This window comes from Apteryx mantelli, chromosome 3, assembly GCF_036417845.1.
Source record: "Apteryx mantelli isolate bAptMan1 chromosome 3, bAptMan1.hap1, whole genome shotgun sequence".
In the NCBI taxonomy this organism is placed as follows: domain Eukaryota; kingdom Metazoa; phylum Chordata; class Aves; order Apterygiformes; family Apterygidae; genus Apteryx; species Apteryx mantelli.
This window is the reverse complement of record NC_089980.1, coordinates 28,966,144-28,992,932: the sequence shown is the minus strand read 5'-3', so window position 1 is coordinate 28,992,932 and position 26,789 is coordinate 28,966,144. Positions and strand designations below refer to the sequence as shown.

The window sequence follows — 26,789 nt, the reverse complement described above, 5'->3', positions numbered from 1 at the left end:
TTGAAAGTAGAAATGTAAGATGACATTTCACAAGAGAAGTTACACTGGGCTTTCTCGCTGTGGTTTATATATGATAGCAGGAAACACTGGGGTTTATGAAACACTGCAGGAAACTAGAAGAGCTGGAGTTGATTCTGGTTTTGGTGGAGTTGATCTTGCAGTAACTGGCTACAAGGGACTAGTCATATGGAGTTAAACAAGCAATTTGACTTTTGGGGCTGAGAACAAACTGCCTCTTCTGGGACTTTGCTGGTTGAACATGTTACTCTGCCCTGATGCTCATCACTGCCTGTGAGATAGGGGTTATTGACCAGTCTTCATACAAACTATATTCCCCAAACACTCCTCAGACAAAATCATACGCTCAGGTTTGATGATAGTTGGATACAGGATTGCATTTTGACTGTCTTGTCTGTTCAAAAAAGTTTTGCCATCTTGATCTTGGGTCTGAATATAGAGAGATGGAGACTAGCAGTACACACAATCCTTGAGGCAGGAGTAATGTTGGACAACCTAGCCTGGAACAGGGATGCTTGTACAGTAGCAGGACATTTCAAGAAGCCCTGAAGCAGAAAGGGCTGAGAAAATGGTACACCCGTGTAAGGTGGAGAAGGTGTGCAAGAATTGCCATTCTATAAGAAGCAAAGTGTGTGCAGTCACTGATAAGATTTTACTTAAATCCCTATGAAAATGGTACATACTTAATTCACAGTATTTCCAAACACCTTGCAAACAAAATTGAAATAATTTCTGAAATACCAACTTTGGTATTTATTTCCTTTTATAACTATCATACTATTTGCTTCCAGAAACAATATTATTTTTCCATGTTTTGGGAAGATTGGAAGGTTTGGGTTCATAGAGATTAAACAGCCATTTTATCCATGAATAAACAAATTTTGTATTTTGCTTTCCTGCTGAGCAGGTGGAAAAACTTTGGAAGCTTCTCTGCCCATTGCTTCGAACAGCTTTATCCAACATTACAGTGGAAACATATAATGATTGGGGCACATGCATAGCAACCTCCTGTGTAAGTACTCCATTCTCAGTCTTGTTTGTTCGTAATAGTTACGTACAGATGGTCAAGCTTTACAGATAATATGTAAATAAGTTTTATGAATTGAGGTATTTTTGGTAAATTTTTTTCAGATAAAATTGAAAATGGTAAATATGATATAAAAACAGCCTGTTTTAAATCTTGCAACTTTTAATGTAAATTTGTTTTCTTCTACCCTTTACAAATACCCTATATACAACATTTTAGAAAGGAAATAAAACATGTACCTTCAGTTTCTTTCTAAGTATTTTATACAAGCTGTGTAAGATTAGTGGGTGGTGTTAATGTGTGCTCACTAGGTGTTTGTCATTGTTCAGTCTTTTGGAGGTTTTTTGAATTCATTACGCATTTACTCTTGCATAAAAAAGTGCACAGCTTAGCAATATGCTATGAAAACTGGGGTCTCCTAACATACAGTAAGACTTCTGTGGTGGACTGGGAATTGAGGTGTCTGAGAAGCAGGGTAACTGATAGGTTGCAAATATCTTGGATCAGTAATTTTGAAATCGCTGAGCGAAATTCAGCATAGCTTGCCAGCCAGAGCCCTGACAATTAATTAACAAAACTTCCATGATAGAAATGATTATTCAAATATGTCAAAAGTTAAGTTAAAACTGCTTCTATTCTTATTACTCTAATTTACCAAACAATTACCAAACAAAGTGTGGCTTCATTGTATATTCTTCATATTAGGCGTCACTTTGAAAGACATTTAGCTTGTATAATAAATTAAGCCCAAGAGATACAAAGAGAATCATTGTCAAAACTTTCCTTTTTTTACGTTATTTACATTAAAATTCCTGACTTGCTTTATGTCTCTGATACCTATTTATTTTCAGGAGAGCAGAGATCCCCGGAAATTGCATTGGTTATTTGAACTGCTGTTGGAATCTCCATTGAGTGGTGAAGGAGGATCATTTGTAGATGCATGGTAAAATGAATTTTAACTGTTTTACTGTGGTTGAATAAAGAAGGAAATAAAAGTATGGATAAAGTACATTGAAAGCATATTGTAACAGACTGTCGAGGTAGGGCCCCTTTCCGTTTATTGTGCCCCACACAGTGGCCTCTTCCTCCCCCTCCCCCCTCCCCTCTCCCCCCTCTCCCCCTTTCTCTCTCTCTCTCTCTCTCTCTCTCTCTTCCTCCCCCTTTCTCTCTCTCTCTCTCTCTCTCTTTCTTCCTCCCCCTTTCTCTCTCTCTCTATCTCTCTCTCCCTCTCTCTTCCTATTGAATCCAATTAATGGAATCTTGTGAAGGTTTGGTACTGGCGTAGCAGCAGTATTGTTCCACTTTGAGGGGGCAGGGGAAGGGAAGGAGCAGCTTGGCTTGACTACAAATATTTTGTTCTGATTTGTAGCCGACTTTATGTACTGCAAGGTGGCCTTGCACAACAAGAATGGAGAGTACCAGAACTGTTGCACAGACTGCTCAAGTATTTGGAACCTAAACTCACGCAGGTTTACAAAAACGTCAGAGAGAGGATAGGAAGGTCAGTGTTCTCCTCTGCAGTTCTTGATTTTTCTGCCCATTGTATTTGGGTAGCTGGATATCCACGTAGTTGCTGTTTTATCTCTGTGTGTGAATCACTTAATAGAAGTGATATAAATTGTTGTTAACAGACTTGCTTCAAAAGCTTCTGACAGCTTGTTTTTGTCTTTTATTGTACATGGCCTGTCATTCTCCCGTTTGAGATCTCTAAAGCTCTTGAAACAAATTTACTGTGCCCAAGCCCTAATAAACAGGGACTCCTATAAAAAGCATTTTAGTAACTTTAGTAACTAGTTGCAGGTCTGTTGCTGGGGGCAGGGGGAGGGTTGTAGATTACTTACTGTCTGTTATCTAACCCTGCTTGATTCAAATATCTATATAGAGGATATCTGAAAAACATTTGTTTTCCAATAACTTTAAGGGGAAATTTATTTTGGAAGTATTAAACTGTAAAGTTTAGCAAACTGATTGCTGACTACTTCTAGCTGTGTTCTCTAAACTGTAGTCATGTTAACTGTATGACTGTATGGCCTTTTTTTTGTGTGTGTGGTTGTTTTTTTTGTTTTTTGTTTTTTTTTTCCTTTAGTGTTTTGACCTACATATTCATGATAGATGTTTCCTTGCCAAATACTGCTGCAACTAAGTCTCCTCGTGTCCATGAATTCACTACCCGGATACTTGAAAATCTTAAACCCCTTATGGAAGCAGATGAAGAAATTCAGAATCATGTTATGGAAGAAAATGGAATTGGTGATCAAGATGAGCGAACTCAGGGCATCAAACTCCTGAAAACTAGTGAGTTGCCTAATGAGGTTAAGAAATGGAGTATGTTAGGACATGATGATTGAGTACTGCAAATAATATAGTTGCAGTACAAGATTTTTCCTTTTGGATCTCTGCTGTAAGAAAGAGATACCTGCTGTTCTATGTTTGAGGTTTATAAAGTTGAGATGATACAGTACTGGTTAAAAGGCAGCCGAGAATGTGAGGTTTAATATCTGAATACGGGATTAAATTTAACAGCTAGTACAGGTCTACTCTGATGTTTGTGAAATCTTCCGGGCTAGTCTTGCCATGAATTTGGTCTATAACTTGTTCTGTGGATTGGTTCGGTTTGGGGGGGGGGGGGGGGGCAGGGGGATTGTGTGTGTTTTCTTGTTTTGTTTAACTACCTTGTTCAGTGATTGTTTCTCTTTATAAAAACAGTTCTGAAGTGGTTGATGGCAAGTGCAGGACGGTCCTTTTCTACAGCTGTCACAGAGCAACTTGAACTTTTACCATTATTTTTCAAGGTATCCATTTTAATTGCTGCTCTATTAGTCATGTTTGATTAGAAAGTGATTCTACATATAAGTCAAAGTTATAAGGGACTTTTTATTTGAAAAGAAAACCACCACCAACAACAAAAATATGTATACTGAGGAGACCCAAATGTTGTTTTTATGCTTATGTAACTTTACAGCTGATAATCTACATTGTTGCATTGTTCCCTGAAAATAATGACTTTTAGATGAGTATGTCCTGTATGTTTGTAGAAGTTTGTGGGGAAAGAGTATTTAACTCATGAAGAAATGCATGTTGTTTCTGTTTTGATAATTAGCTCTAGTTTTTTTTTCTTTTGTTCCATAGATGGACAATTCTTCTAAATGGTACTTCTCCTCTTATATTTCTCTTGACACCTCTAATCCTTGTATTCTTTTGTGAAGTTGGGTCATTTACCTTGCACTCAAAAGATAACAGTTAATGTTTTGCCCCAAAGTGTGAATTCAATGTAAGGAACAAATTTTCAGGGACACTTTCTAAACGCAGTCTTGGGGGAGGAGGATTATGTATAGTTAAGTGTCTTCAATGCTATGCATCTGAAAGAATGCATACTTGCATGCTGGAAAGTGTACATCTCGCTTTATATTATTGTTGGATAATTGACTGATGTTTATATATGTTCCCCCAAAATAAAGAAAAGGTTTACTCACTCAGAAGTGAACTTGAAATAGTAATACAGCTTTAACTCAATTTTGGATCCATATCCATAAATGAACTGTCTGCCACCAAAAACATTGCCATGTGGAACCAAAGTCTTAATGGCACCCATTTAACCCTTCTTAAGACTTCAGACTAGCTACAGATTAATCAAGTGCAATATGGTGCAATACAAAAATGCCTAACTCCACTAGATGTACTTTCTCTGAAGTGAACAGGGATTTCTTGATTCATTCCATTTATTCCTTGTTTTTTATTGTTGAGACTATTTCAGCATTATTGTGTTAATCTCATTAAGGGACAGTTTTCTTTCAGGATTTTGCTTTTAGCGATGCTTATTTACTAGCTCTAGCTGTTGGTTTTTTCCCCCCCCCCCCAATCTTGTTCTATAGATCGCTCCGGTAGAAAATGACAATAGCTATGATGAGCTCAAGAGAGATGCGAAGATGTGTCTGTCATTAATGTCTCAGGGTTTGCTGTATCCTCAGCAAGTGCCTTTGGTACTTCAGGTGCTAAAACAAGTGAGTCTGGTCTAAATAGCTTAAAGTTTCTTGTTATCTGATGCACGCTGCGCTATTTTTTTTTAAGATTATTATAGTTGTGAATTGAAGGGAATCAGATGAATCCTTCCAGATGAAAGGAGAAAGTTTATTACAAATGTTTTATAACATACTTACAAACGTATCTTTGCAATAGATGTATTTTGTTTTGTTTCACACTTCCAAACTTATCTCTATAAAAGAATAAACTGTATTTTAAGAAATTAAAATTTGGTTCAGCAGTGAGTCAGTTTAAGCCAAATATTGTCTCTTCATGAGTATTATCAATTCAAAATCCTTTTTCAAAATGAATTAACGTGTAGTTAATGTCAGTTAACTGCCCTTGAGTCTCTGCCTTTTTATAGTTCTGGAGTATTTTTATCAACTTCTACTTTCTCAAAAACAACAAAAATGAAAATGCACTCTTGACTTGCATGAAAACAAAGTATATACATAATAAACCATTAAAGAAATCCACTCTTCTGTAGTCATTCAAGACTGATCTACAGTAGTAAAATTACCTTTTGCTAGAAGTTGGTGTAAGCTCTACACACAATCAAAATGGGAGTGGCAGTGTTGCCATCCAGGCTGCTCCCGCTCCTGACACCTTCAGTACTTTGGGCTTGCATAAGTACATGGAGATGAAAGTAAAGACACTTGCAAAATCGTTGCTTTCCATATCTGCTCTGTGCAATATATACTCAAGGAGATCAAAATTTCTGGTTTATTTATATTATCTAATGACTGAAGTCTGGAATGAATCAAAAGGAGGGACTTGCCTAATTTGTCTTCTACAGTATTGGATACCTGTTACGCTTTAGATCTTTGTATGCTTTGGAAGTTAAGAGTATATGAAACAAAAATAACTGAAGGAGGGAAACTTATTTTATTTGCAACTGTCCTCAAAAGCTTGTTTTAATATTGTAAGATTTAAATCAAGTAGCTGCTTTTCATCGCATCCTTACTTTTTAATACTTACTATGCATTTTTACTTGTAGACAGCAAGAAGCAATTCTTGGCATGCCAGATATACCATATTAACCTACCTCCAGACCCTGGTATTCTACAATCTCTTTATTTTTCTCAACAATGAAGCAGCAGTCAATGACATTAGATGGCTGGTTATAAAACTCCTGGAAGATGAACAGCTTGAGGTAAGTAATCTCTTTTCTCATGGAATCTTACTACTGGTGGGGAAAAATAAAGTCAGATGTGGTATGCTTACTTTCATATGAATGGTTTCTTGCCTTTGCAAAGTTTTATGAAAAGCCCTACCGGTTGTAAATTTAATACAATGTGTATTTGTAGCTTAGCATTCTTGTTTTAAATATATAACTAACTTTATAGGATTAAATTTTTTTAATATTTCATTTTTGATAGGAAAACAGCTGTTCAGAAAATTTCATTTGCAATAAAATAATATCAAAAGTTTCATTGTTTCTGCTTTCTCAGTTAAATATTGCTTTGTTTCATTGTTTCTTATTGTTTCAAGTACAGCTGAAATAGGGATATTATCATTATACTACAAATAGTAGCATGGATATCAGTAGAAAGTTCAGCTTTCAACAAGGTAAAATTCCATAACGTGAAAATTCTATAAAACCACTGTTTGTTACTCTACAGTTCTGTTTGCCATGTAATCATATTAGCTAATCAGTGATAAAAATACGTTCTGTATACATCCCACTCACTAAGGAAACATTTCTTCAGTTACGATGAGTAGATTTTTCTGTGGAGTGGCAAAAGTTGCATGCATAATAGGACAGAATTTGTCTAACAGATGCTGTTATCGATAGTGTTACATGATTTTAAAAAAAAAATTTCTAAGCTTACAAAAACCTGTAGGACTGACAAGTAAGTCTCCTGAGCTAGAGATACTCCAGTTTATACAAATGGAAGGAGATAAAACCCTAAATTGTGGCTATGGCGCATGCATACTGTTGAAAATCTGTGTATGAATGCACATTATGCTGCTAGAAGAGCTATCAGGATCACAAGCTAGTCCTCAGGAAAAAAAGGTGCCTAGTGTGAATCTCATTGCATCTTTTTGTCATATTTCTAAAACCTGGAAAAACATCACAAAAAATACTTCAATCTCTGTCGGTAACTTTCAGAACTGACAAGGGCTTGTATTAAATGACATGAGTTTAAGTGTGTTTGATCATGTTCAAGCACTGTGACAAATCTTTAGTGTTAACCTCCAGTCCCATTCCTCCCCCCTCCCACCATTTTTACTGATCTTTGTGCTGCTGGCAAATATTAGTGAAATCCTACTTATAAATTAAGAATCTTACATTAATATAACTAAACGATTAGTAGTTTGAGTGCTTTCTTTCTTTCTAGAGGAAAGAAGATTCTGAAGTGTGATACCCTTCTACCAAAAGCAAGATCTTGTTTTAGTTTTTCTGAAATTACATTTAAAATAGCTGTTAAACCTGAGATGTGAAGCCTGCCTTTATAAAAAGTGGATTGCAAGTAACTTGAATACATGAATTTATGGATTAAAAGGCTTAATGTTACAAATTCTATACACATTTCATGTAATTCCTACAGAATAGCATGTAGACTACTGACCCAAGCATGCCAATCTCATTCTTCAGGTGAGCTCTTTGTCTTCCATGTCATTACTTGCTAAGGTGAGCTGGAAGACAAAAGCGGGCAACCTTGGATATGTTGTTATTCACACTTCGCTCATAATCTCTTATGACTTTGAAAAATACCTTTTATTCACTTTAATATACTTTATCTAGTTATTTCAAATGTACAAAATGCATCTCTGTAGTGCAGAGGAATCAAATCAAAAAAGGCTTATCTGTGTTCATAATCATTTATGATCATGTTGTTACCATGGAAGCCTTCACTTTTCAGAGAAAAGTAATCTTGTTCATTCTTGATAATAATTGGCAAGACACAGTCTGAGCAATTCTCATAGAATTTTTTTTTTATGTTGAATTTCTAAGATGACTTATGATTTCCGTATAAAACCCTAACTAGTGCCTGGTATCTTTCCTTATCCTGTGAAACTTTGATTTTGATTCTTAGTTTTAAAGCTTTTTTTTTTTTTTTTTTGCTTGTTGATGAAAAGTGCCAAACCTGATCATCACGACCCTGTTCATCTTGTTCTTTTCTTTAATATACGGTTTACACTTCTAATATTTCTAAAATTACAGTTCTTGACCTTCCTAGTAATTTCATATTTTCTGCCTAAAATCATTGTAAAGAACCTTGGCAAATGACAATGTCAAATGACCATGTTGAGTGTCAAATAGCAATATGACAGTAACAGGAAGTGAACCTGGGTCATAAGACAGCGTGGCTTTTACTGAGTGCAGATTTCATGTATCTAGTTTCAAGCTTAAATATCTAGGATCAAAGAATACTGTATTAAAGCTAGGTGGTGGTGTGGGAGATTCTCGTTCTGCAAGTCAGTGGGCTGTCATGGATCTGATGTCTTGTGGCAGAGGACTGTGGCTGTAAGAGCTAATGTGATCCTGCAGCTGGAAGAGGGGAAGACTATCCAGTCCAGAGAGACTGTATTGTTGCTATGTACAGCAGTATAACCACTGCTGAATCTCATGTCTAGTTTTCATGTCATGTAGGTTGTTGGAGAGAGCTGCAGGAATGATTTGAGGTTGGGAAAGCATGTTTTGCAATAAAGAGTTCTATTTACTCAGTCTGAAGTGGAGGAAAAGTGGAAGTGGCTATATTCACTTCATCTTACATGCAGAGACAGTGTACCTTGTTGTTTCAGAACTCTTTCTAATTTAAGCTACGCAAAGGTATAGTAAAAACTGGAAAAATTACTTTCTACATTGTATTTACAATTTATAAATTGCCATAGCATCATCTCCCTGTGGGATGTGATAGGTTGCAGATAAATAAGCTATTTACAAAGATATACTAAGCTTATTTAAAGACCTCAGAGGTTAAGAAGACCTAAGACTTGCTACAGGTGTTAGTGCTTAAACATTCAGTTACACCAGAAATTAAAATAAGTAGTCATGGATAATCTGTTGTAGTCATAAAACCTACAAAAATAAAGGGAAGACTCGGTGTGGAGATACTTTTTGTAAAATTGTTGCTGAATTTGTTTAAAGTGATGGCCAAATTAATATGAATTAATATGAAAGCTTTTTTTTTTTTTTTTGATAAGCATTTCTTCCCATGATACTGCAATATTACAGTAACTATTTCTTGTATTAGTAGTCTCTTGCAAGTACTACACTGGTTTTCTTGCATTGCTGAGCATTGTCCATCTTGCTTGTATAACTTTTTGTTCTGATTTTTCTTTTTAGTTTTATAGACTTTTAACAGTCAGTTCTGATCCCCCCCCCCCAAAAAAAAACCCTTTGTTTGGCAGAGTATTCCTCTGCTACTCTTCTGTAGTTTTTATATTCTGTAGCTCATCATATGAGTATGATGGTCTGTAAATTCTTCAGTGTCAACTGTCATGATTCATGATTTAATGTATGATTGCTTCTAGGTGCTCCTTGCAGCAAAGTGTACCTTTCAGTTAGGTTATTAATTTAGCAATGAAAGTGGTTTTAATAGAGTGAATAGTGATGTAAATGCCTGCGGTTCATGTGGGAGCTTGTTCACTTTACAGCTAAGCTTCGTTCTGTTCTGGGTCTCGCATTAGCACATCATGTTTCATTTAATAGCTTAGTTCTTAAGAGACTCACAAATTGCTGATAAACAATACTGGCAGACTTTCACTTCATACTTCTTTATGCTATTAATAAAGTAGATCACGTTTGAAAAATATGTTGTAGAAATGTAAATGGAATGAAGTGAAGTCTCAAGAGCTTATTGTTAACTTACTATGTTTAATTATTGCAGCACTTGCAGCTATACTTATTGCTATGTGGAGGTTGAGAACATTATGTTCAAGGATATAATTTATTATAATCTGCTGCATTGGATTCAGAGCGTTGGTAGGTGTTCGTACTCTAGCTAGACAAACGTTCTGTTTACAGTTACGTGTGACAGTATGTACTTACTGATAAATCTGGCAGCTGCTGTCAACATTTTAGCAAGTTCATTTGGTTTTCAAGTTTGTAAAAGTTAGGATGTTTTTGTCAGCCTGTAAATATTTTAAGTGGAAGTGAGTTTTTTGAGGGACTGAAATTTAAATATGGTCTTCCATTTCTGTAACTCTGTGGTTTGGGGAGATTTGAGTTGATGAGGTAAATTAGTAATGCTGATGGGTGGTACTTGCTTTTCAAAGCAGTGAGTGTGTTGTCTCCACTTGTAATCCACTAAAACCATGTTATGTTTGTCTAAAAGGAATGGAGAAGGAAATCTATATTTTGAATGGATTGGCAATTAGATGAAAATTGATTTTAGTCTTGTTTTTTTTGATTTCTACATTACTAAAAAGAGCAATATTTTTCTCAACCTGTAGTCCTGTTTTTACTCATAGTGAAGCAATTGGTATTCAAGGCAACAAAGTAATGCTGGAGCATTATAGAATTGAATTGTTGACTATGAACTGCTGAAGCTACTTGTTATTGCGTATTACTCCAGTGTCAGTTATGTCCCTCAAAGAATTCTTGTGTTGCGAGGAGAACAGAATCAACTTGGATAACATCTCGTGAACATAACTTCTGCCTTCTCTTGAAGGCTCTTCTGCTTTTGTCAATTCTAATGTTTCCACATACATCCAAGGGAGGGGAGGGAACTAAGTGCTTTTGAATAAAATACACACTTTTTGCTTGATAAACAAATGTTAATACAGAGGCTATTACTAATTTTTGTAAAGCAGACTGATTACTTAGCATGATGCATCTTGCTTTCATTCAGAGTCTATTTTTAAACTTTGTAAAATAGTCTAGTTCATGATAAACACTTCTTGACAATGCAGTTAAATTACATTTGCTCTAGTAGTAGGTCACCTTTTCTGACAAATTATGTAAAGATAGACAAACTATGTATTCTATATTACAATAAAACTACGTTTAATTTGTGAAGAGTCATATAGCAAGCTGTAGTAGTGTATTGTATGACCTGTGAGATAACAAGATAAAATCTGAAAGACTTTTCTTGAGCAGAGTTTGGCAACTTGGCCTAACTGGATGTGCTTGAAAGGATGGTAATAACACAAAGGTCTGTTTTCTGCTGTGCGTGTTTGCTGACTAGCTGTTGTTTGTGCTATCTCTGCTCACAGGTGAGAGAAATGGCCGCTACCACACTAAGTGGTTTGCTACAATGTAGTTTTCTCACTATGGATGGTCCTATGCAGACCCATTTTGAACAGCTGTGCAAAATGAGGTTACCAAAAAAAAGAAAGCGAGACCTGGGTTCAGTGGTGGATACAATTCCTTCTGGTGGTAAGAAAATTGTTTCAGAGACTAAAATCATGCATTTCAAGAGCAGTTGAGGAAGAAATAAATATTTCGTGCTACACTTGAATGCTTATTCTGCCAGCATTCCAGATGGAGTAGGATTTGTCTTGTGGTTAAGCAGTATTTAGAAAATTAGTATTTACCCAGAGAAACACAAGACTTGTTGCCCATGCAAATATTTTTTTCCTTCATAAATATTCATAAACCATAATGGCAAACCACTTGTCCTTATGGACCTTACTGTGTCTTTCTGTGTATAAAGTGCAACCCCTAATCCTTGTTAAGTGCTTTGAGAGATCTTTGTAGCATAAATGATGAATGAGAATATACTATTACCAAAAAAGGTAAACAATGTCCTAGGTTAAATTAATTTACTGCTTTTACAGATTTAACACTAAAGGGATTTGTTCATTTTCCATGTGCTCAGTTCATGTAGATGCAGTTCAATGCAGGGTACTTCTAAGCAGTGGTCCTCCTGCATGTGTTGGATGGCAGAGCATGATAAGGGAAAATGGAACAAGATTTCCCTGCTCCCACCACACCATGAACATATCCCATATCAGACTGCCAAATGAGGTTCCTGTGTGATCATGGCAGATTTTTCTTTTCCATCCTGCGAAAATGGCTTTGAAAGAATGAGATTCGGAAAGGCCAAATTAATGAGTTTAGACTGAGTTTAAATGCAAACAAGGACTTTTTAGTTCTTCCTTAGGAAGAACAAGGCCTTGAAAAATCAATCATTTTTTGGAGCTTATAGCAATAATGTGTGGGGCAATGCCATATCAGCCCAAAGATCATTTGACAAGACTGTATTTTCAGTAAGGCCTGGGTACTATACTTGAAGTACCATGAATGGAACTGGAGCATACTTCATGTCTTGCTTGACTCTTTCTTTTTTTGGTCTGGCTCTGGCTACAGCAGTACTCTTCAATATGCTTTACAACTAGAAGCTGTTACAGGCCACTGTTGACTTAGTTTGGCTGACTGCCTGAGAGTGAAGAGGCTTACAAAAAGGGGGGGATAGCTATTTCCTCAGTAAATAAATTTCTTAGCTGCATCAACATAATTTCACACCTCACCCACCTTACCTTCTGTTTACTAGGAGTGTGGGTTTGGGTTTAAAAAAAGAAGAGGAAAAAAAAAAAAAACCCTTAGGGACTTTGCTTTCTGACCAAACACTTGGTATGTCTGCATCACCTTCCTTTGACCCAGAAGGCCTGGGCTTCCAGATCGTCAAGTAATTCCAGTATTTCAGAGAACATTCCAAACATAAAAACAGGAAACAGTGGACATGTAGTTCTTGAGAGATTTACTGTATGAATAACTTAGATTTTTTGAGAAAATCTCACTTTAAATGTTTATAAAGCTTACAGTAGTTGTAGATTATTTTTTGTAGTTGTAGATCAGTTTTTATATATTCTTCCATTAAAAAATAAAAAATGCAAGAAAGCAGAAGCAATTTGGAGATCAAGACACTTGTGTGATTTGATTTGTGACTATTTGGTCTAAAGAACTATTTGGTTTCCTATAAAACCTAGAAATCTCTTTACAGTAATGGGTTGGTTTTTAATTTTGGGGTCAGAACTTCCTTAATATTGTTATCAGTATGCTATTCTAATTTGATCATCTCTGTTTAATATATAGGCCCTTTTCAGTCATCTCCATCAATTAGAAATAGTTTTATTTTCACAGCTTTAAGTTTGGCTGTGTAATTGAAGTATGTGTTAGATAAGATATTTGCACCTTGGCAAATATAAGTTCATATCTTTCAATTGCAGACTTGGTTAAGCGCCATGCTGGGGTGCTAGGACTTAGTGCATGTATTTTGTCAAGTCCTTATGATGTACCTACCTGGATGCCACAGCTCTTGATGGATCTCAGTGCTCATCTTAATGATCCTCAACCTATTGAGGTAAAATACATATTCAGATTCCATTTTTTTATTAAATATAACACATCTAAAATATGCGTGACTCAGCTCCTGTTTCCTTAAAAAGTGGGAGCTGTTAAAATTGGTTTCTGCTGCTTTTAGAGTCCCACATGCATTTTAATTCACGTACTTAAGTTTCTTGCGTGGAATTTCTGTTCTTGCTTCCAAACTTAAAGCATAAACTGAAAGCCGCAAGAATGGTACCTGTAATGGAGAAACAGTCTTATTTGATTAAAAAGGTCACTTTTGTGCATGCCCACAAAGGTATAACTGAGTTGCTTTGGAGGTCTAGAAAACATTAACCTGAACAAAAAAATCATTCTGAATTGTTTAAAAAACAAGGTTTTGAAACTTATTCTTAGAGCTGCTTATAAATGAAATTTTTACCTTTATTTTTTGCTCTGTGTATTCCATTTTATTGACTCGGGCTGTTAACCAGGGTGGTGAGCTCGCTTGCTGAAGAATTCCATAGATTTAACAATCTTTGCTAGGGCTTTCTTTACTGATTTAGGAAACTGTACCAAGTGGACTTCTCTTATGATAATATAATCATAATTTTAATTATTTTAATAATGGAAGATCATTTTCCTCTGATTCTTTTTCTATGCAAGTTATTTACACGACTGATCCAATATGACTCTCATGTTTTACTTCTGTCTTGAATTGAAAAACCAAGAGGAAGAGGAAAACCATTTTGCTTACACTTTATAAATATCTATTACTTAAACTTAAAGTTGTAAGATGAAGAATACATTTTGTAAGATTGCTGGAGTCCTGATTCTGGTCAAAAGACTTTAACCACCATTATAAAAATACCAGGGAGGGAACTGGCTTGGAGCCCTCCTAGCCTTTGTAACTGCTCACTTATTTCTACTCAGCAGTTATTTTTATCTGTTGTGTTTAAATGTGTGCTTTGTCATGGAGTTTATATCCATAACTGATAACAGATCAATACTGATTGTCTGCTATGCAGATGACTGTGAAAAAAACACTGTCAAATTTCCGGAGGACACACCATGACAACTGGCAGGAGCATAAACAGCAGTTCACTGATGACCAGCTGCTAGTCCTTACAGACCTCTTGGTTTCACCATGCTATTATGCATAGATAGGTAAGATTATATATGTTTTGACATAAATTGAGAGAAACATCAGTTCTGCAAAACTTACTCTAGCTCTCCAGTTTAGCGTGGCATAGGGAAGAAACCCCAAACTACTGTGAGAATGCTCTTGCCAAATATAAGTCCTTTTCACCTCTAGTGGATTGTTCAGTATCAGGTTTGTTTTGGGTGAATATTGTTGTCTATCTTTCTGTATGTGTTTTTGTATTATGCTAGTGTTTTGATAAGACACTCATGCCTGTTTTCTTGAATATTGTGCTCCCTTCACTTTCATTGTTGTCTGCCAGCTGACTGCCTTTTAAATGCTTGGCAGTTTACGAGAGATAAGGCACTTGCTGCATGGTACTTCTGATGCTTTGGGGGACTGTAGCCCACCATCCAGTACAGTATATGGCCCAAGTCTCATGATGGAGAATGACTGCTACAGAATTGTTTCCTCTTCCACCCTGTAGCTTTGCTACCAGGACTCTTCCCACAGGCATGTCCCTAAAGGCAACTTTCTCATCCATGGAGTTTGTTGTCTTTGTTAAGCTGCAAGATTCTCACCTGTCCCATATTGTGATGTTTTGTGACATTCTTCCAAGAGGAGTTTATATTTTTATTTAGTTCTGTGATAACAATGTGAGGAAATAATCTTCTGAATTCTTTTTATTCAGGTTACTCCTGGGAAAATGAGGATGTAGAAGACTTGCTACAAAATAAAGGAAACTCAAAAGAAATTTATTACATAGAAAACTTTGTATTGGACATCCTGATGCCTCATCAAAACCACTTTTAAATACAAACATAAAGACCTGGTTCTATTCCTAAGGAATTTCACCTGCCCAGGGAGCCCCAGTCTCCCTATAGCATTCAGAGAGCCTGATCATGATTTTATTGCCAAGACCCTTGTCATTGGCCTGAATCACACATCTGTCCTTGTTGCTGCTTTCTTGCACAGAGACTCGCACTGCACATTTCTTATCCTCTTTCTCTTACCCTTCCTCCTAGCTGTTTCTGATATCAAGGATATGCAGAACCAGAGAGCACTGTAAGCCAGAATATTCTCAGTGGAGCTCTTCAGTTTTGCTGATGCAACTTCTTATCTGGTCAGCTTACAAGACCAAGAACCTGTCTTTGTCAAAGGATTTATTTTTCGCTACTTGGGTTTGAGTACCCACCAGATGGTGGGCTCTGTATCATTTAATCCACCTCAGGGCAGGATTGCCTTTTTGTATCTTCTTTGCAGAAATGTAAATAGCTCATCTTCTCTGTGCAGTATAGATGATGGCAGGACAAAAAATGGGGATTGCAAGCTCCTACTGCCTGGCCAGGTGGTCATAGATAGCTTGACCAAGTGTGGGGAAAAAATCCATGATTATCTGCATATTTCTAAGGGTGAAAGACTATGGGTGTTTTTGCATAGTTAGAGCCCAAAGCTATGAAATTGTGGACTATCAGGTGATGGTTGAATTCACAGAATGAAGTGTATGCACAGTGTGTAAAGGCACTGAATAGCTGACTTTTTAACAGCATATTCTCGTAAAGATTGTCTGTTTGAGCAAGCACACCTTGCTCAAAGATTGTGGAAGCTCTGTATTTTTTTTTTTTTGCCTGCAGCTTTGTTCAGAGACTGGTATCTATTGGCTATTTAACAACATGTTTAATATGTGTTACATAGTTGTAAAAGACTGTATAAATTGTAGAGGCATTGCATTGACAGAACATTGTACAGTTTGCAACCTTTTACATAACACCATTGTGAGATTAATTTGTAAAGATTCATACTTAGATGTTAATACTGTAGTAGTTCTGGCTTTTGTATCGAATCAAATGCCATTATTAGTTTTTTAAATTATTTTTCTTTAACACAATATCTCTTCATGTCTAAAAGGCAGAGGTTTCATTTTGGTTTTCTTGTATCTCATTATTACTGTGTCTCATTCAGATTTTAATGCAACACTTGTGGCCATCTCTAAATGCTGACATCACATATTCTGATGTGATAAGTTCACAGAATGTGAGGTACATTGAAATAATTCATAAACTGGTGTGTGTTTCAACTTCCATGCAGTCCTACAGGAGCACTGATACATTCTGAGTGATCTGCCTGCTGCGTATGTGACAACCCAGACTTCAAAGCACAGCAGTGTTCCTGGTGCAGTATTTAATGAGTGTCAGCACACAGATGTAACCACTGTATAGCGTAGTGCCAAAATTATTTCAATTGTGTACCTAGTTTAAAACGCAATAAATGGATTGTTTGTAACATCAGCATTTTTGTCTTTCTAAAGTGGAAATCTGTTACTTTAAGAATATAATTTAAGATTGTTTACTATGATTTTGAGCTTTTTGTATGAGGTATGTGTTTCTTGTGGGACTTGGCAGTGAATTAAGGCAACATTAAAGATTAATCAAAGAACCAGTTCTAATTATTTGAGGCACTAGTTTTTATTTAAAAATAATCTTGTGCCTGATGAAACTTACCAAAAACTTGTTAATTTTTGTGAAGTACACTTAAAATTGGAGAAACTAGATTGAAACAGAGATTTTTTTGCTGTCTGATAGAATTCACAAAAAAATTGAAATAAAAGTAATGGAAAGTATTGGCAGTAAAGAATGATCTTTAAAGTATGTGGTGACTGATTAACTGATAGAGCAAATATTTTTGCCATTTTGTTTATATCAGAGGCAGCTGGCAGTAGGATCCAGCTCTGCTGCTTTGTACACTAGTTGGGAGGAGTTTCTTTTCATATATGTCCATAATCCAGCTGTACCTGGAATTGGTTGCAACATTGAGAATCTGGTGCTCTGCAGAGAATCATTCTGCAGTCAGAGAGGTATTACAGCAAATAAGTACTTAGTACTAATTCATGATCACTGTTTTATAAGTCAGTAATAAATTACTTGATCTCAGCAGATTCCCAGAAAATGATACTTACTCCAAGTACAATTCTACAGGATAAAATATACCAGTGATTGTGTGAACACACTTGTATTAATTGTCTTTTTTGTGGCTGAAAGATTAAATTTTGCTCTCCTATTCTAAAGGTGTAGGAGCAATTTTGAGTTATTCATTGAATTCTGTAACTTGATTGCTGCTTTTATTCCCCAGCTTTCTCCACCAATATATTCATGTAATGAGTTCTAAGCTTTCCATCACCTTGAAGCTTGATCACATGATGAAGTAGGAGCTTGAGCTGCATGAGTACTCAGGGCTTCTTCCCATTCTCATTACTCACTTACCATTATAAATCACTTTTCTCAATGGCAGCCCAATGTTGAAGCTTACAGGTTGCATTTCTCTGTCTCAAAAGAGACTTCACAGAGCTTGCTTAGCCCTTTTCTTTAAGTTTGCCTCAATGATAGTTCAGTGCTTTAAGGCTGATTTTGATGAACTGCTGAGCAACATTTAGCCCCCAGTCTTTGTTCAGACTTGCACACTTCTGGGACATTTCTCCTAAGATGAGCTGTTTTCTGCTCCTTTCCTGTATCTCCTGGCAACTCTCAAAGGAGGCCAGGCCAAGCCGTCTCCTCCCTACAGGCCTGCAGATGAAACAACTGCAACATCTCAGTCTGCAGAGGGAGACATTTCTAGTGAGGGAGGCTTAGTGAAAAGTGAAGAAATTCAGGATAAAAGTGAATAATAAGGGCAATGGAGATCTTGGACATTGGTAGTCTTAATGACCATACATCAGTCTGCACAAATAATGTCAATGATGACTACTGTTCAAAGTATAAAGCTTTGGTTTGTAAAAGCTTGCTTTTTTTTGTGGTAGATGGATTCTGTGATGCTCCCACTGGCAACTGGTTTATGAGGTACAAATTTTTATTTAAGCTTAAACTTTAGCAATGATTTGTAAGTAACTTTGTGACCAGTGGTGACACTTACCTTGGGGATAGTGGGGTTTGTCCCCACCAGAAACTTGCAAAATGTTAAAAGTCTTTGTGGCTGCCCCTAATTATGCTATAGACTAGTATTTAACCTCTCATGAAACAACATTCTTCATCAGCTGCTGATGGGGCTGGGGGGACCTGTTTGCATATCCTCACCAAAAAAGTTTCAACCTCTCTGTGTAAACTAGTTGCACTTCATATGATGCAATGAGAGAGCTGAATTATTAGCATATACATATCGGGTTTCTACCTGGTGTGCTTAATATATCCTCTCACGCATATCCTCTCATTTCATCACTCCTGGTAGCCAAGAGAAAGCAGAAAGCATTCTGCTGGCAACCAGATAATGAAGCAGCCACAACCAGCAGCTGACAAATGGTCTGGCTTCAAAATTACACCTATGCAGATCAGCCAGCGCACTGAGCTATCCTAGAACAACCTCATGGGGAAACGAAAATAGCAGAAACTTGGATAGGTCCAGTAGCATTTCATCACAACAGATGTTGCTACATATGTCTTTAGCGGGCTGTAGCCTTCGCACTTGGAGGTGGTATTAGCTGATTTAAACCAGTTTGTGGTGGCAATCTATCAATGGGTGACTGCAGATCAGCAAAGTGGTCTTGAACAAATCGCAGAATGGAGCGGAGAAAAAAGCAATTAGCCCAGAAGAGAGAGAATGAAATACTTTAACAAGCAGTGATTATAACTTGCCTGCTATTATCTGTCTTTTCTGAAGGTGCTAATAATGTCTCCTAAGTCAGAGCCCACCTGATCTCCAGTTTGCTATGCAAGAAGAATTATTACTACCTTTCCTATCTGCTTCTCCCTTATCTGTTTGTCTTCCCTTAGCCATCTGCGAATACTAAGAGACAATCCCATCTATTTACAGGATACTATGTGCTGGCCTGGTATTATCACCTGTTGCCAGGTGAAAAGGAGAGCATTTTTTTTCTTTTCTTCCTTCTCTTCAATGATTTACCCAGTTGCTAAAGGACAGGTACCTAGGCAAAACTTCCTTCTAAGAATCTTTCTCAAGCAGAAAGTATGAGCTCAAATGGTTTAGTGACTTCTGAGGAAAAAGGCAAGGAGAAAGACATTCCCTATTCAGGTTTAAAAAGAAAAAAAAAATTGCCCTATTAGAATGGTGCAATTTCACAACTTATTCAGAGGACAGGGAGGAGATCTTTGGCTACTACAAAGCCATCTGAGTTCCAGTGACTTTATACTTGGAGAGACCTGAATGAAATTAATGCAGATCTTTCTTTCTTCAAAACAAAACTGACCTGTGATCATTTGTCTAGAGTATTTGGAACAGGGCACAAAGGGCCTTTTCTGAACTGCATAGAATTCATTGATTTCGGATCCTGTGCAAAATAAACTAGTACTGTGAGAATATTCTTTCTCCCATTTGCAGTTAAACAATAGAAAATGTATGAGATAAAATATCCCTATCGGGAAGTAGAAAGAAGTGAAATCACAAGATTAAAAATTGGACTTGGATGTTCAGTTATTTCATGAATTGAAATTGAAACAACACGTTTATAAAGTACTGTATGCATCTGCATCATTACCTAGTAAAGAGCTGCTGTCACAGCACAGTTTCAGGAAGTTCCTGGACTGGTTTCTGTTACATGGAAGGGTGACGTCCCAAACAGCACGCAGAGCTTAGAGAGAAAAGCAGAGAGCCCAGCTTGGGCTGGGCTACATTGCTCTTCCTAGGTTGCTGCGATCAAGATACGGCCTGAAACAGCGAGGAAAGTAAGTGGGCCAGCCCTGAGAATAAGACCCCTAGACCGTTTCTCTGTTCTCAGGCTTCCACAGTGGCTTTGCTCCACTTCCATGCAGGACTTTATGTGACTCTACCTGTTACTAAGCTCCTGTTTGTTATAAGGAGCTACTTTGAAATGTTGCAGCAAGGAGGAATGGTTCTTCTTATGGCCAGTTAAGGATGCCAGTCAAACTACAGTTAGGGAAGAAGGGACTAGAAGGCGGCTCCAATGCTGATTATGGTAATTTTAACAAATAGAAGGTTTAGGACTTGATCTTGAGTCTATTGATATCAATGAAAAGGCTACTATTCTCTTATGTTCGCTTTGGATCAGGTCTTTACAATGGTTGTATCTGCCAGAGAGCATACTGTACCAGGCCAGCGGAGATCGTACCTGTAGAGAAGCTGAGCCAAATTACTGAAAACTAAAACCATTTATTTGCAGTCTCCCAGACAGCTCAGTAACACCAAACAATTCTAGTTTAAATAATGACCATTATGGAATAATCTCTGGGGCCTGAGGTCTTTACCCTGATCAAAGGCTTAAAAATCACAGTTATGGTGATGATGTTGTAAGGCTCAGAATTCATTTGGGTTTTTTTTTTTTCTGCTTGAGTTGCAGTGACTTACTGTTTAGTAATTATCTTGCTGGAGCCTTAAGGATGGAATAATCTCCCATATTTACATAATCATGTGGGTATACTTGTGCATGTGAAAACCTGCTGAAATCACAGCAGAGGCATAATACTTATTTTGATGAAAACGTAAAAGAAAATGACAAGAGAGTATGGGTAGTAAGACTTAAATTGTGCTCTTGGGTGGCACCATGGACTCAGCATTGGTGGACTGCGTTATCAACGAGTTGAGCTAATCTGTGTATAGATTAAAAAAAAAATTGCAGGTGGAAAGAAAAAAAAGAAGATGAAGAGGTTGGCTGAGGGATCTGAGGATGGGATCTGGGTTTTTGGTAGGGGAAGTATTAATGCAAATGGTGTAAGAGATCAGGTTAGAGGAGAGGGCACTTGTGGGGCAGAACAGGGATTTAGGGAGGGCTGACAGGAATGGAGACATGTGGGATGTGCAGGAGAAAAGACAGCTGGGGGCCTGGTGTGGAGCTGCAGTCTGTGTGCAGGAGGTGTGCTGAGCACGAGACTGGGGCTGAAGAAGCTGCTGCATGTGAGGGGAAGCACGGAGAGAGGACAGGAGTTACGGGGTAGCTGCCTAGCCGTGTCCGTGGAAGCTGCAGAGCGCGGTGGGCAGGCTTGGGAGGTGTGGGACATACTATAGCAGGGCCCAGAGGGCTGAGCGTGCCACAGGAGGCAGAGGGATCACCTCCAGCACTGGGATATGGAGGGTGGATGTAACGGAGAGTGGCCCTGGGTGCTGAGGAGGGAGGCTGGGAGCACCCAGGGACATGGAGCGAAGAGGGGAGCAAGGGGAAGAAGCGTCTGGGGCATGTGGGGAGAGGGGCCGGGGCACGTGGAGCAGGGGATGAACCAGGGGAGAGGCGCCGTAGGCAGTGAGGGGGAGGGATGGGTGCCCTGGGTGTCACAGGGAGAGGGGCCCGGGGGCCCCTGAGCAATCAGCACTGTGCTGTTGTGCCCATGGGTCAAACCTCCTGTAAACAAGGGTGAGGCCTCTTCCACCACAGCTCTCCTCGTGGTTTCTTTTCCTACCTTGCATGTTAAGACTGTGTTCCTTGCATGTCCAGGTAGCTGCTCTCCTGTCCTTTCTACGCCTTTGCCAGGCTGCTGGGAGTTGTGCACTTGGTACGTGTGGGTGATGTCTCTCCTCTCCGTTTTTCAGTTAGGCTTCCCCAGCTCCCCATACTCTGCTCAGTCTCCCACTTTCTTCCATGGCTTCAGACTTCCTGGCAGCTGAGACTTAAATTTCCTTCTCCACTGTGCTGCAGAAGACACAATAATCTGGTATGATGTAAAAAAATGTACTGGTGAGTAGAAAGTTTTGCTGGCTGTTGTTCTTGCAAGATACTAACTTCAACCCTGCTGTAAATTATCAGATAATTTGTTTACATTCTCACTGGCACTGCGCAGTAACTGGAAGGCAATGCTTCTGGATTCCCCATCCCAAAACACTTGCTGTACAGCCGTGCTGCTGCACAGAAGAATGGGATTTCCAGTAAGGAGAGGAAGTTAGCTGCAATCTGACCCAGACTTGGCGGCTGTCTGCAGGCCAGGGATTACCATGCTCTGGGGTAGGGACTTGGTGGAGGTATAAGCCAGCCAGGTTCTAGGGGCACCAGGACAGCTGTAATTTCACAGTCTATTGCAAGGAATTTGTTGTTTGATTACGGAAGAAAATTGAACTGTGTGTAGAAGAGGGAGAATATTGCTAAGCTGTTTAAGGTAATGCACAAAAATTACAAGCAGATTGGTTCAAAATAATAGATATGCTGGGACCCAAAGTGAGGAGAGTGAACTAGGTTCGCACATCAGCGCTGACTTGCTAACGCTAGTTTGCTCCCCTGTCTGCTCTGCCAAGGCAGCTCCCATTTCCTTGGATTAGTCTGTTTGTGCTGAGTTTTCTCTCTCTCTCTCTCTCAGTCAACAGGTGCTTCACAGAGCTATTAAAAGACATTTAGAAGGGAAATTCCTCTCCATGAGTTGAGAGGAGAAAAAGGTTACTGCTCTCTGGGAGAAGGAGAATGACTGCAGCTGTGCGTTCTCAGTCAAGCGGTCCTGAATCAGGAGCTCTCCCAGCACAGGTAAAGCCCAGACTGTGGCCGACAAAGATTATTGGTAAAATTATCCTTGATTTCTGATGGGTTAGAGCACAGTGCTTAGAGGAATTAGCAGCATCATGAAGAGGCAAATCGCTCAATGGGTGAAAAGGAGAGAGAGCCTTGCTGGTCACGCTCCTCTTCTAATTCTAGATTGAATGTCTTTTTCAGCCTTTGCTTCTGGAAGTTCAGCCTACACTCCCTGCTTGACCTCTTAGTTTACCTTGGCCTGAGACAGACTTCTAGTCTGCAGGTGCTCTGCAAAACCCCACATCTGTTGTTTTAATCTGAGCTAGTGACTGGCCGTTAATACCAGGTTCCCGCTGCCTGCAGAAATGCAGCCGCGGAAAAGCTCCGTATGAAGGACCAGTGCAAACTGGTCCCAAGGTTCAAAAAGTGTTCGCTGGGGCAAAGCTGTTGGAAAGTGAAATAGTTAATGAAGTTTTAGAGGTTTTCTATGCCTAATTATTTTGCACTGTGCCGTGCTCATAGGTTAATAATGGAAGGAGTTAATTAGCATGTATTTTAACAGTCTGCTCAGTTTAATTATTTTCTACATCTTGCTAGGTGAGAATATCCAGATAGTAAAAATGCTGGCTTGTCTGAGGAGCTGTACATCATAAATGACGGCTCTTAATACCTTCATGGCAGGTATTTTGTATGCATTACCCAAGCAGATTTCACTGCTAGAGATACAGCTGGACACCCGCTTTCCTTGGGGAATAATGAGGGGCACTAGGAAGTAGAAGCCATCTTTCTTGATGGGCTTTCTTAGATTTTGGGGGTTTATTGCTGTTTTTTTCTATTTGAGCAATAAATTTAGTAAGATCAGTAATAAATCCAGTGAGAAACCTAGGTGAGTTCACCCAGAAAGGCCTCTGTTAAGAAACAAAAGCTTTAAATACACACTCTGCTCTTCCTGGCCTTTACTTGTGTTTTTCTGGGTTAATTTGCCTGTACCTTTTTTATTCCAGCCTCTGTCCCCTACAGTCATTTTGTTAAAATCCTGAGGTACTGAGCTGCTTAGGCTGGGGGGAAGGGGGCAGCTTTTGACAATCAAAAGTAATTTCCAGTTTCTTGAAGTGAGTATCTGCGAGACGAGACAGTGTGTTAGAAAATAACATCTTGGGAATACAATTTCTCCTTATGCGGTAGGAACTCCAGGACTGAAAAACCTTTACGAAGTTTGGTAATATCAGAGACAATAACCAGAGTAATATAATATCAGTAATATAATAATCAGAGACAACTATCAGAGTAAAATCAGAGAGCTATTTTTTATGAATTGGTTTAAGGGAGGGCTTAACAGCGCTGCAAAGACAGAGTTAATATCCTAATATCTTGTGTAAGATGCTGCAAAAATTATTGCTCTTGTGCGTCCTGTGTTTGGAAAACCCATTTCTTCCACCGCTGCTCTTTCCCCAAGCCCCCGCTTTGGCAGTTCGTTAGGCCGAGGCAGAGCAGCGTGACGTTCGGGCTTCCTGTGCAGGAGGGCTTGTGCAGCGTTTCGTGTTCCCATGGAGATGCTGTCTGCCGCGGTTCATCTCCTCACTTCTGGAGATGAGACCTGTGCTCTGATGCTCCTCTTCTCTTGTGCATGCCCCATCCTGCAATAGTCACAGGAGCTCAGCTGAACGCGAGCTGCGGCGTGCAGCTTTTTTTTTAATATGAATCACCAAAATGGTATTTGGACTTGCACTTTTCTACTAAAATGTTTAAAAGGCTCCCAGGCTAACACTAGTAATGCTTTTTGCCATATCTCAAGCTATAGTTCTTAACTGTAGTGGGGGAACATGTTTAAGAAGCTCTTTGCTCCTCATGGGCCCGTTAAATACTGCATTAATGAAATGAGTAACAATCTAAACATGTTACTATTGCAAAATAGCAAAAAAAAAGTCTGCATTTTCTAAATACCTAGTTCTAAAATATTTAAGTCTTTGCAATGGCCATGTCCTTACAGCTTAGACTCCTAAATGCATTCTTTAGTATCTCAGGGAGCGGTTTCAAAGGCACAGAAGAGATTGGCACCTCAGTCTTGTCATCTCCTTTAAAACACGTGGGCTTGTTAGAAAATCCTATTAGGCATATGCCTAACAGGCATATTTCTGATGTGTGTGCTTCCACCAGCTAATCTAGTAATTTAGGGAAATTAAGAAGTCTGTCTGTGGTCATCCAAGTTCAAGCGTTTGGTCAAACAGTGCTTGCGGGTAGCACAGCCAGAACCAGGATCTACCTGCTAACTCCTGGCGCTAGTCCCTGTCCTGCTCTTTGTCCCTCGCCTATGTACACAGACAGCGCTGTTGTTAACAGCAGAAGGAATGCTTTTAAAAGGTTAATCTGAGCAGCACAAGAAATAGTCATAGCCTAATGTGGACTCAGACCGGACATAATGTGAAACTAAGGTAGGCTGCTATACAGCCTCTTGCTTACCGCCCAAGTGCCGCGTGTTATCTGCTCTGAAAGGACTTGGGTATCGTGTGCACGCCGGTTTCACCTAAGCAGAACGATGATTGCCGCTTCCTCAGCATTAATCACTTCGAGGTAATTCACTCCTGCATTAGACAGATATTTTGTCAGTCTTGTTTAATCACTCAGTTCAGCATTCTCTGATGTTTATAAATAAGAAAGTTGAAGGAGGGTGATCCCAGCTCATCAGTGACAAAACAACTTGTATTCAGTAGGGCCAGGATTCACCCACAGAATTAAAATTAGCCCTGACTCAAGAACGAAAATGGAAGCAAGAGTGAAAATAAAAGCGACAGGCAAGCTGAGAGAAAACACCGCTTGAAGCAGCAGGAGCCCGTGGAGGTGACGTTTTGGGTTTTGGACCTTCCCCCTTCTATATGTAACTGGTTTAAAAACAAAAACAACGCCCACAAAACCCATCCAAAAATCCCCCTGCTCCAACTGCTCAGGTTGCAAGAGTGTCTTCCTCTTTTAAAAGCAAAGCTAGCAGCCTTCTCTGAGGGCTGCTGGCACTTCCCTGCAGCAGCCCCCAGGAGCAAATCTGGATTCATTACTTGCTGCAAGTGTTCAGCATGCAGGACTCATGGGCCAGGCTGCAGCTGTGAGTCAAAAGTTTACTAAAAGAATTAGTTTTAAAAGACTTAGTTTTAGAAAAAACTGTTTTGGAAAAATAAGCTAGCAAGTATCACTGACAAGCTTTCAGCTGTCAACCTAATGCTCCCGTCACTGCCTTGATGCTTGTGCAAAGCACCACCACGTTTCAGCGTTGTTGGGGGGTAGGGGAGGTTTAAAAAGATGATATACAGATTCATACAGGTATATATAATGAGTGTATGTGCAAATATACAGTACAAGACAAATGCCCTTGCGTGTGTCAGAAGTACTGGCTCCAGGGTATTTTCGAAGCCCTCCTGCACCTTGCCAGGGGGCTTTTCTCTCATGTGGGCTCATTTTCTGTGGCCGTGCTACTGAACTCCCTCCCGTCTGCTCGCCTGCCCGGGGCCTCTGCTGGCTCCAAAAACACATGCTGAGCTTCTCTGAACATCCAGCCTGTGGACGTATTTCAAAATGGTCCCTTTAAGTACTGGGGCATCCAGCACCCTCCACCACTTCAAATGGCAACTACAGTATTTGTGGTGTGTAGCATCTGGCAGTGAACAGATAAATAACATTCATGATTTTTTACCATGGGGCTATTGAGGATCCCTTGCCTCAGACCCTACGCCTCCGAAGGCGGACAAGTCAACAAAAAGGGATCCCCACCCCACTGAGTTTACACTGTAAAGCAACGCAGAAGTACAAGCGGGGAAAACACCGCATGCAGGGCTTCGCCTTGAGCTTTCATGGTCAGCAGCTGTGGCTCTGGGCAGGTGTTTTGTTGTGGTTAAATCAGCACGGAGGAACGTCCAAGCCTCGACTACGCCGCTATTGACTTGGTGTCCTGATAAGGGGATGGCTTCGATAGGACTTCTGGCAAAAC

The 26,789-nt window shown here is 39.0% G+C and overlaps 1 protein-coding gene across 3 annotated transcripts in view; it reads left to right on the top strand.

Annotated features, from left to right (window-relative positions):
- PSME4 (proteasome activator subunit 4) overlaps window positions 1-16,707 on the top strand; it is a 75,916-nt gene extending 59,209 nt beyond the window's left edge. For 2 of the 3 annotated variants that reach the window (XM_067293001.1, XM_067293003.1), the window contains 11 exons: window positions 926-1,030; window positions 1,897-1,988; window positions 2,415-2,546; window positions 3,132-3,340; window positions 3,752-3,837; window positions 4,918-5,046; window positions 6,063-6,218; window positions 11,231-11,393; window positions 13,187-13,320; window positions 14,312-14,450; window positions 15,116-16,707. In XM_067293001.1, the coding sequence (XP_067149102.1) occupies window positions 926-1,030; window positions 1,897-1,988; window positions 2,415-2,546; window positions 3,132-3,340; window positions 3,752-3,837; window positions 4,918-5,046; window positions 6,063-6,218; window positions 11,231-11,393; window positions 13,187-13,320; window positions 14,312-14,446 (1,341 nt within the window). In that variant the 3' untranslated portion in view covers window positions 14,447-14,450; window positions 15,116-16,707. The remainder of the gene's footprint in view (window positions 1-925; window positions 1,031-1,896; window positions 1,989-2,414; window positions 2,547-3,131; window positions 3,341-3,751; window positions 3,838-4,917; window positions 5,047-6,062; window positions 6,219-11,230; window positions 11,394-13,186; window positions 13,321-14,311; window positions 14,451-15,115) is intronic. The other variant, XM_067293002.1, reaches the window with a different exon arrangement.
- The last annotated feature ends 10,082 nt before the right edge of the window (window positions 16,708-26,789 follow it).